Raw genomic sequence first — 10,616 nt, 5'->3', positions numbered from 1 at the left:
CGACACTTGCCGGTAGATTTCCCGAGGTAAGTTTATGTACATATTTACTTTGTATCTTACGCAAAACGAAATGTTTGTGTGAAAAGAATTCACCGTGTTAACGTCTTATGTAAGCAAGAAGGAAGATGGTCTTTTTGCGAAGGAATTTAAGGTTGTTTTTGCATTGGTACCTGAAGGTTTAGGGAATCAGCCTTACGCTTCGGTTTACATTTACCTAAAGCTTGTTCCAACCGCTATTCAAGATCCATGAAAATCATGTTATCTTAGAGTATGTATTCTGGCTTTATGGTAAATCCAGTTACGGTATTTACTTACCTACACAGAAGTCTTCAAGTCTTGCTTCTATTCTCTTCACAAATATTCATTTTCTCAAACTAAGATACTATAAGTACACTTACGCTTACACCTAACTAAATAAACACTTGAAGTTTACCCATTCTACGTGCATTTCCTCGTTTTATTTACAGCGACTACGCTCATTCAAATGAAACATAAAAACGGACCGAGCGGTCATTTCATTGAGCATAACAGCGTGCAAGCTACTTCAGCTGCATGCAAGGGGCGTGTGAGTAAAAAGGGGTACAGTAGCACCTACTTAAGTCTCACTCGACTCCTTTGTACCAGTTGTGTGTTTTTGTCATGCTAAAGAGTAAAGACTCTTACAGCATTTACATGATACTTAGCTTCTTTTGAAACAGACATGAACTGTGACATGAGGGAAAGTTTAAAGCACAGTTATGCAGATTGCGTTGCATTTGATAATACTTTAAATTCATTACACGTTCATAACCCCTAAGTACACACATATTTTAATGACAGTTGGAGCATTGTGAATTAGAAGCTAGAATTGCCTTTGAGTAACTCAAGAAAATTAACGTTTTAAGTCATAATGTTGTTCCAAACACTCAAATGTTACACATTATTGGCCATACAAACTCCAGATACTTTATTAAGCTTATTATTGTAGGTAGTATGACACTAGACCTTTGATATCTACGCAGCAATAGCAGTTGTAATAAACTAGTGTAATGTGTTTTATAACAGTGACAAATGTGCTCACTGGCCAGGTATGCAACAATATTAGAATTCCTTCGCTGAAACGAACAGGAAATGCACTGTAACTAATTTACAATTCTTAGAATATTTGAGTTAACATTTCAGAAACAAAACATTTTTTTATGTTCAATACTCAAAAAATAAAATACGGAGTAGTGAATTTCTAAAATATCCATCGTTATTTTTTCCTTCGTTGCTGGAAATCGGGTGGAAATGTGATTGAGTTTTTGCTGGAGTCCTTGTCACGGACCGGAATTGCGGCGGGTACTTTGTCTGATAAAATTGCGGTAAAGGTACGACGGCTCTCGGTTCCGAAACTAATAGGTATTTATAAGAATAGAATAAGAATGTATATTCCTTAACCTTTTTTTGTGAATTCTTTTGTTTTGGAATATCTTGTTTCTGTGCGGTAAATGTATTAGTTAATAAGAAGGTGAGACCACAAATTGTATAAGTAATTGTTATAGTTTCATGGAATTGATGTGATTTCATTACTAGGGGCGGCAAGATAGAGCGTTCGGGGTGCCCTGGGATCTGTGGCCCGCAGGCCGCGACCACATCAACCCTGTCTTTCTCAAGCTTCCGAAACTCCTTCACCACCAATGTCAATTACCTGAAACGAAGGTAAGTTTGCATGTTATCTGTCCTCTTCCGAAACCTCTGTCTTGATGTACCTATTTGCATGTTCTCTTCTTTCCTAAAATAAAAATAGATTCGAGTTCTGCAATTAACTAAAGTCATTTGGATTTATATTTTTGTGATTATGGTGTCAGATTTTCAATCAACTCTTGTAATACTTTTAGGAACAAAGTTAAAATAAGTAGAATCTTTGCAAATCTTTTAGCTACTCTACTTTTTAGTATCTGTTGTTAGTTTACTTTGTTAATAAGTTGGTAGAAAAACACATTTTTATATAAAGCTCAGTTTTATAATTTAAGGATAAAACAAAATTTATGACACCGTAAAAAGCCCGAACCGCTTCACCGCGCTGCTTCCACCCCGGTCGGCACTCGACATGTCCCGCCCAGTGTTGCCCCCTCCGTCCCCCCTCCTCCCCGCCCCGCTCCACTTTACATACCGTGTAGCACCACTCATCAGCCTCGACTGTGATTGTATGTGACCACATCACTGCTGCTACTTGTTGGGGCTGCTGTCCCACAACAAATAACAGTTCTGAACAACCTGCATTCAGTGCATGGCGCTTTCCTCTCGATGTCATTGTCGTGATTCGATGTTGCTGCTTAACAAGAGCCATTGTTACAGCTAAGATATCGTTTATTTCTTTAAACATTTATGTGACCTCCGATTAAGTCAGACTAATAGATAAGATAGAACGCTTCTCAGTTCAGCACTGTAGGAGCTATTTCTAATTACGATAGCTTTAATGGCAGTTTTCACATTAATTGGCGAATTATTAAGGTTAGGTGACCATGAGTGGCTACATTGTGTGTCGGTTTTGTCCTTCCTGTGCGTGTCCCTGTAACTTGGCGCGGCGTGGCGGTGGCGTGCGGCGAGTAGTTCAGTGGAGGCGTTGCGCAGATTCAGCTCGGGGGACCTGCAGTCCGAGTGCGATGAAGGCGAGGTGGACCCCTACACCGGCCGCCCGGCCACCACCAGTCAGCCGAAACCGCAGAATCAAAGGCCGGCCTCCCAGGGTAAGAAACAAACTACCCAATAAGTATCTCTTTCAGCGACAACTTTATCGTCAATCGAATAACAAGGAAGAGTTTGTGTGTTTAGGACTACCATATTTAACGTGACTTGTAATCCGGATTACACAACAGATTACAATGTTTTTGGGACTACCATCTATCTGATAAATTCGTGGCTATTTGAATGAATAAATGTGTGTGCTTGAGGTTGCATTTGGTATTTATTTGAATTAGCCACCGGGGGGAGTCTCAGCGGCGCTTCGGGTCCTCCTCCCGCACCGTCTGCGAGTGTAGCCGCCGCCGCGAACAGTGGCGGGGACCTCTCACTGAACTTGCGAGGAGGATCGCGCGGGACCTCCGCTCCCTCCTCCCCGGCGAAGTCACGCGAGTCTCTCCTGCAACGAGTACAATCCCTCACTGGCGCCGCAAGAGATCAAGGCGCCAATTTATTAGGTAAAGTATGTTTAAAGCCATCTCCGCAGAGCAGCTTTTACAGACGGCTGCCTCGAAATTCGGGTTTAATCTTTATCATAATATATGTCATCTTGCAAAAGAAAATGTGTCTTCAAAGAGTAAAATCGGAATTTAATTTCTCTGCGTAGAATTTGGACTTATCATACCTATCGCTCTTCGCGGTACTGGTTAAGAAATTAATCTATATTAAACAGCATTTTTTCCCATCTTTGCTGGAGTGCCAGAATTTTTTGTCTGGATATTTAAATTTGTGACTCCAACTTAAATCAATAAGTGTTAACTTAGGGAGCGTGACATCAGTAGCATCTGTGGGTCGTGGGTACAACCGGGACCGATGTGTGACGCTGCTGGTGGTGGATGATCAGAACACCGACTGGTCTAAGTACTTCCGAGGCCGCCGCCTGCCCGGCGAGTGGGACATCCGTGTCGAACAAGCCGAGTTTAGAGTGAGTATGCAGAAACACTATCTAATCGAATATAGTTACAGTTATTGAATATTTTTGGGTCAGGCAAATGTTATTTTCCTTCCTCCTATGTAAGTCACAGAAGAGCCCATGGGAATCCAGATTTGTGCACAATTAATTGCAATACGCTCCCCTATTGAAAGAAAGAAAGAAATAGGTTTATTACTCGCTTCAAACCACAAGGGATTTCACATAGATGTATATGTTTATCCTTACTAATATTATAAATCGGAAAGTGAGTTTGTTTGTTTGTTTGTTTGTTTGTTTGTTTGTTTGTTCCGCTTTCACGCCGTAACTACTGAACCGATTGCTTTGAATTTTGCAGACGTAAAGTTAAAAGTCCGGATTAAATAATAGGGTACTTTTTATCCCGATAAAAATAGATATTCCCGAGGGAAAACAAAAATATTGTTTGCTTGATGGATGGATTGTAGATGGCGCTGTGTGTCGTTTAAAACAAGGTAATATATTGCAAACGAATATAAACATGTAAATTTAGAAGCTAAATGATACGATAATGAATCCCCGAAAATGAGGAATTCCCGAGGGATGATGTACAATTTGTTTAATCGTCTAAACTGTTTTTTTTTTACATCTACTTATATATTGCAAACGAATATGAACATATAAATTTAGAAGCTAAATGATACGATAGTGAATCCTCGAAAATGAGGAATTCCCGAGGGATGACGTACAATTTGTTTTATCGTCTTAACTGTTTTTTTTTTACATCTACTTATCCTGAAATAACTATAATTCAACGAATTACTAATTGGTATAAGTATTAGTTAAGTTATTTAGTTCTTGAGGTATGCGATAGATGGCGCTGGGTGTTTTTAAAACGTGGTAACGATGTGTTTTTAAAATACGTAAGAAGTGGAATGATAGCTTTTTAAAACGTGGTGACGTTGTTTTTTTTTAAGATACGTAAGAAGTGCAATGATATCTCGCGCTTTAACCTGTAGCTCATTGTTCAATCGCGAGCTTCCCGATAGCTCGATAGATGGCGATAAGGTTGATGGTGTTAAGGTTCGCCGCGAATTAGTCTTAACGTGTTTTGAAATCAGTGGGGCCCAGTAGCGCCAGGGCCAGCCGCGGCTGCGGGTTGTTCGAAAGAGGTACCGCGGCCCTGGTATATAAAAGGCCTAGGACGGAACACGACGATTTTAGTCAGTAAGAGTCTGACACTCCCTCACCGCTGCTAACCCACAGCGGGAGGGGTGAACCGAATTCCACGCGGGCGAAGCCGCGGGCGGAAAGCTAGTATGTCTATAAGTTCGGAAATAATAGAACTTGAAGATATATCTGGAAAGCTATTTGTCTTTCGCCTTCGTGTCTGTCACGCGCAGCCTCCATTCAAAAGTATTGATTGACTGACGGTGCCAGATGGCAAGTTCATAGGTTTTTACCGGTTTAAGCTCCGACTTTATTGGGGAACAAATGCGTCGTGGCATCATTCCGTCCCCTTGTGAATGAGGCGTATTATTTGAATAGCGCTATTTTTAACTGCTAGAAATAATTGGCATTTGATCATGTTTATTTCTAAAGCATATTTTACTAGGTTCCTACATATTGTCAGTTCAGTATGGCAGTAGTATCCATAAAGTGTTCAACATGTGTACCCAAAATCCAGCCGGCATAGCACCTGAAATTCCATTCAATTATGTACCCTCGCTACTAAATAGGTGTTGTAGAACAAACTATTGTAATATTCAGGCGCACACTGCCCGTGTCCACGTCAATGTGTACAGAGCCTCTGTGAACTTGTTAATTATTACGAACATTTTGTAACCCGCCCTCGTGATGTCTTTTTTCATACCGAATTAACTAGACCTTTATGTCTATGCCCTGACCTTTCTTCAGAAAAATGTAATTCCTGCTGTTTTCTTTTACGTTTTTGTCTTGAAAGACTCTCGAACTCAAGCAAGAGATGGATTTACATGTCGTTAATATTCAATTCTAATACACAGCGAGTTCATGCATAAATGGCTCATTTGAAGACTTTATTCCAAATTAGGTTCACGTAACTACATAAAATATTCCATTAAACTCAAGAAAGGCACTTCAGATACTACTATATAAAGTGATTCTTCGAGGTATACAGGTTTAGGGACGAAGGTTGAAGCTAAAGTTAAAAGGGATAATGAAATCAACCCGTTCCTTTATTACACAAGTCACAAGTTGTATAAGTTTTACCGTTCCCTGCACAGGAATTGACCGTGACGGCCAATTCTGACGGAGCCAACGTATCTATGGCCGTTTATCGCAGCGGCACCAAAGTCACTAGATGCTTCAAGTAAGTGTAATTTTCTCATTTTCATACTAATTTGTAATATTTTCTCGCCACATTCTATAAAGAAACGAGACTCCGCTAAGTTAATAACGTAATTAAGAGAGCTCTAAGCTGGCTTTAAACTCATTTAGAATTCTAGGAGAAATATGGATTACACAGGGTGTTTGTAGGAGAAACATTATTGTTATTAGAGTTCTAATGGTGGATTAATAATGAGATTTATTATCTGGAGATACAATCTAATTAGTCCCTATTGGGTTGTAAAGGTATTATAAGTTGGTCGATGAGTTAATCCACCGCAAAACAAGCACATTAACTAAACCCTATTTATAGATAAAACGTCGGTGACTCAAACTGTGTATGAAACCATAAAATATAAATGGAAGTTTGTAACAACTTTTGTTTGCGTTGTCGTGCCATGATTGAAGTGTGGGCGCTTTATTATTTACATAATCATAGACAACCCATAAGTTAGTTTGTTCAAACTTATGTTAACTACTTCCTTCCACGACTGAAGTAAAGGAAAACATTTGGAAACGTAGTTTCACTGAATATTAATGCTGTATAAGTACAGTGAGGGCTATTTGCAAAATGTTTTATAAATCATCTAATTGATACACCTGTACCCTGTTAGGCCGGATTTCGTGTTGGTGAGACAAAACGTACGCGATGCGGGGGCCGACCATCGCGCTCTACTTCTGGGCCTCAAGTTTGGAGGGGTACCTTCCATCAACAGCCTCAACTCCATCTACCACTTCCAGGTACTCTATCATTTAGATACATTCAGTAATTTGCTTGGTTGAGTGGTTTAACTAAACAGTTCTGTTTGCTTAGGATCGCCCTTGGGTGTTCGGCCATCTTCTCCAATTACAACGGCGCCTTGGCAGGGAGAACTTCCCTCTCATCGAGCAGACCTACTATCATAACCACACCGATATGGTAAGTACATACTTAGATTGTTTGTGTTTAATATAACAACTGTTCCGAGCTGCCTACTTTCTCTATTCTATTTAATCCAAATATAGATGCGGATTTTCAACAATATGCAATCAAATCATTTATTAAGTGTATGTACGTGAATACAACTTTTTCTCTTAGATATCTTCGTTGAAAGTTTGCGCACATCTTTATGATCCATAAAAATACAATATCAACATGTAACAGCGTCGCAGGCTTGCCGTTAAACTTTTATTAGGCTTCTGACAAAGAGGTTGTACAGCTAAAATATGAAACTAAAAATTCCGTTTGAATTTCTTTATTTTAACCTATATATCACTATAATTAGTTAATTTACAATCATTAACTTACAAATAAATAATACAAAAATAACGTTATAACTATATTTGTCTTAGAAGACAAAACAACAATTTAGAAGCGTCCAAAAGAAAAATCACAAAGTAACAATTTTTAAATAGTTTTAAACAATAAATTCGTCTCACTGCCAATAGGGCTAATTGAACTTCATATTTCACACACACAACAGACACCTATATAACTTAACGTCGAAATGAGTCTAGAGTTACATAATTAATGTTTGGTTTAGTATAACAGCTGCTTTGTTTGCATACAATTAGCGATGGGTGTGAATGAATTTGTAATTTTTCGCGAGGACGTCGTAATGAGATGTTGAAAAGGTACATTTTAAAGTGAACTTGTGCATCGACGAGGGTGAATCAAGTCATGGTGCTATTGGATCCCGTCGCTTGCAGGCACCTCGTGAGAGCGGGGGCCCTGTAACACAAACACTAGCGGTGAGTGACGAACTGCAGCGCGAGGCACCGCGCCCACATCAAACGCCCGCTGTTTACGCCTGGAACTTGTTCCCCGTAATACAAACGAACAGTGACAATTTAAATGTTATCCCATCTTAATATTGTTTGAAATGAGAAACCTACTGCTTCACACTGTGAATTGCTCGACTGTTTATATAACCGTGAATGGGAGCATAAAATCGTTCTTCGCATGAGTAATCTGGTTTGGCACACCGAGTGCGAATTAGTAATGGGCTTCAAGGTTGCCTATGAAATTTATTGTTTATGATTCCTTTGCCGTCGTAATTAGAGATTTGTAGGTATTGTATTCTGAAGGTTTGTTATTATTTCCTTATGGCTGACTTAAGTAGGTATAATTATAGGGGCATACAGTGATGTTTGAAAGCAACTGTTTCTGTAGTTTTCAGTGTGTGTACGTGTAAGCTGTCACATACATACAGGTTTTCACTCCATAAACCAGTATGTACGTGACAGCTTTCACGTAGTACACACACTGAAAACTACAGACTACGCTTGGGTTTTCCATTATCTTCTATTATTATTAACTATTTGTCAACATCATGTTACCAGATAAGGACGACACTCATATACCAATAGGTGTCATTAGCAATTTAAAGATATATTATAATTTAATGACAAATATTTACCTAGTCCAGTGGCACCGGCGCTTGCGGTCGTGTAGACAGATGCCGTGTCGCTCGTAGCACTCGTCGAAGGCCGTCACGCAAGAGTTCGGTGATTTTGTTTGCCGCCGATTCATGTGCACCTGCCATTACCATGCCATTAGTCTCGACATACTACACTCGTCATTATCATTTTTATCCTACATGTGCTACAAAACGAAATAAAAGCGAAAAGTGCGGCTACGAGAATATCGTAGCATTTTTCGTAGCGTTTCTATTTATTGCCCGTAACGTAGGCCTAGAAAGTAGGTATCGAATATTATGTGACACCCAAAATAAACATAGCATTTAACTAGCTAACATGACCCCAGAATATCAATATAAAGTAGGCAGAGCAATATATGTCATGCTAAGAAAAATATTCATCCGCTCAACTCATGAATAATATGTTTGGGAAAACGAGTTGAGAAGAAAATAGGAAATTGGACCGCATACGGAGAAACGAATATTTTACATATATTTGGGAGTCATTGATATGTGGCAATCGGCTACAATCTCGAACTTTTTGGCTTGGCTAGCAGTTTTAAACTAAAACCAAATGTTACTTCAAAGTTTGTAGCAAGCACGTAGTTTTGCGAACTGAAATCTTTTAAGAATTTCTATTTCAATCACAGTTTCAATCTCTTTATTTAGATCTGCTCGCGAATATTTTGATCCAAATTATATTTTTACTATCAACAAAATTAACCAATAGCTTACTTTGCAAGTGCAACCCTGTTTGTAGAGGAGTCGGAATCCTTTCCTCTGACGAGGTGTGACGTCACGCCATTTTTTGACGAAACTGCACAAATGCATGTGAGCTTCTAAATGTATCACTCGACCTGCAACATGAAAAGGGGCTCCATCATACATCTGTAGTTCTGTGGAAGGTGCGGTAATAACCCGTCAACGTCGCCTCCTCATAAATCTTCCGCATACACAAGACTGTAACGAAATAATAAATGAATTTTCTTTATTCTAGAACATCGTAACTCAAAGTTTACACGAACAATCCTCTTTTATATACGAACTTATTCGAGGTTTCGAACATCACCAAGTCTATAGCAAGCTCATTTGAAATTCGAACCATTTTTCAATGAATAAATTATCCGCACAAATAGTTACGACATTTCAGGAATAGAATTGTCAGAAAAGAAATTAGGTTTCATAAAGCCCATTCAAAGGACACTTGCTTTTGTACAGTTGACATAATAAATGCTAGCTAAACTGCTAATTCGATTGCTTAATGTACTTAAAGTCTTGAATAGACGTGTCTGCAATTGCTTATCTCTATACAAAGTCAAATCCTATTGAAGCAGCCAAGTGCTAGATATTTATCCAAATGTCTGCCTTGGCCTTCTTTGGGTTTTTATAAGATTACTGTCGACTTAAAATACTCGCAAGTATTTTTGCATAACATCCGCTTGGAATTCTATTTAGTCGAATTGAATTAGAATATGGTACAGAGCGAAGTAATAAATTATCTAAATGTTTCCTGGTCTGTGCGCCGGGGCCTCGTCCTCGAGCATTATCAGCATTTTACGTTATAGCAATATCGATCCTTGAGCTTAGTTCAGGTAAACCGGCAGTGGGTGAACGGAATTCATTCTTTAAGTTGCTCGGACATTCGTTTTACCCGAACAACATCAAAATCGTATTAGATACATGTTGTACAGAGGATATTCACCTGTAATAACATAGGTCTCCCTCGGCTGTAGGTCCACTCCACACAAAGATTCTTGGGACGGCGATAATAAGCGGCCGGATTGTAGGGCCACCTTCGCTTTCGGCGTCGCCTGTAATACAATACCATTTTCTTTAGCTTACCGAGTAAATATTTAGCCAGTTTTCTAAAGTTTCATTGCATTCCAAATAGGTACGTTTGTTCAAAATGAAGTCATTGTGTTCGATCGAATAATCACAGTCACTAAGATAAAAAAATTAAACGATCTTGTACTTAATTCTATTTACTTGGTTGAAATGGGTTTTTTACTCACTTTGTAAGTGTTTCGAATCTTCAGTTTGTATGCGTCGTAAAAATCTTTGCCTCGAAATGTTTTTTGTACTCTTCCAACGATCACTGAAATAGAAGCAACATTTTAATTATTTCTCAAGTAACTTTACACAGTCAATTAATTAATCACCACTCGAGGCGAAATTGAATCCTTGAATTAAGTTTTCTAAAATTTTGTTACATTTTGAAGGGCATTCTCCAGCCAATGGATAACATTTTGTTATGAATG

General features: G+C 38.9%; 2 protein-coding genes across 6 annotated transcripts in view; one reads left to right on the top strand and one right to left on the bottom strand.

The window, feature by feature from the left end:
* Positions 1 to 10,616, top strand: part of LOC110378997 (synapsin) — a gene marked incomplete at its 5' end in the record, with an annotated part of 58,473 nt that continues 47,857 nt past the window's right edge. Inside the window, 8 exons of the mRNA XM_049846896.2 lie at positions 1 to 26; positions 1,555 to 1,680; positions 2,575 to 2,711; positions 2,943 to 3,161; positions 3,468 to 3,628; positions 5,857 to 5,942; positions 6,574 to 6,700; positions 6,774 to 6,878. Coding sequence (XP_049702853.2) covers positions 1 to 26; positions 1,555 to 1,680; positions 2,575 to 2,711; positions 2,943 to 3,161; positions 3,468 to 3,628; positions 5,857 to 5,942; positions 6,574 to 6,700; positions 6,774 to 6,878 — 987 coding nt within the window. The remainder of the gene's footprint in view (positions 27 to 1,554; positions 1,681 to 2,574; positions 2,712 to 2,942; positions 3,162 to 3,467; positions 3,629 to 5,856; positions 5,943 to 6,573; positions 6,701 to 6,773; positions 6,879 to 10,616) is intronic.
* Positions 7,179 to 10,616, bottom strand: part of LOC110378983 (tissue inhibitor of metalloproteinase) — a 37,664-nt gene continuing 34,226 nt past the window's right edge. For all 5 annotated transcript variants that reach the window (XM_064034144.1, XM_021338460.3, XM_021338459.3 and 2 more), the window contains 5 exons: positions 10,371 to 10,453; positions 10,061 to 10,169; positions 9,094 to 9,215; positions 8,359 to 8,477; positions 7,179 to 7,670 (listed from right to left, as the gene is read on the bottom strand). In XM_064034144.1, coding sequence (XP_063890214.1) covers positions 7,613 to 7,670; positions 8,359 to 8,477; positions 9,094 to 9,215; positions 10,061 to 10,169; positions 10,371 to 10,453 — 491 coding nt within the window. In that variant the 3' untranslated portion in view covers positions 7,179 to 7,612. The remainder of the gene's footprint in view (positions 7,671 to 8,358; positions 8,478 to 9,093; positions 9,216 to 10,060; positions 10,170 to 10,370; positions 10,454 to 10,616) is intronic.

The sequence above is a fragment of the Helicoverpa armigera genome, chromosome 4, assembly GCF_030705265.1.
Source record: "Helicoverpa armigera isolate CAAS_96S chromosome 4, ASM3070526v1, whole genome shotgun sequence".
Classification (NCBI taxonomy): domain Eukaryota; kingdom Metazoa; phylum Arthropoda; class Insecta; order Lepidoptera; family Noctuidae; genus Helicoverpa; species Helicoverpa armigera.
Note: the sequence above shows the minus strand (reverse complement) of the source record. Positions and strands in the feature narration are given on the sequence as shown.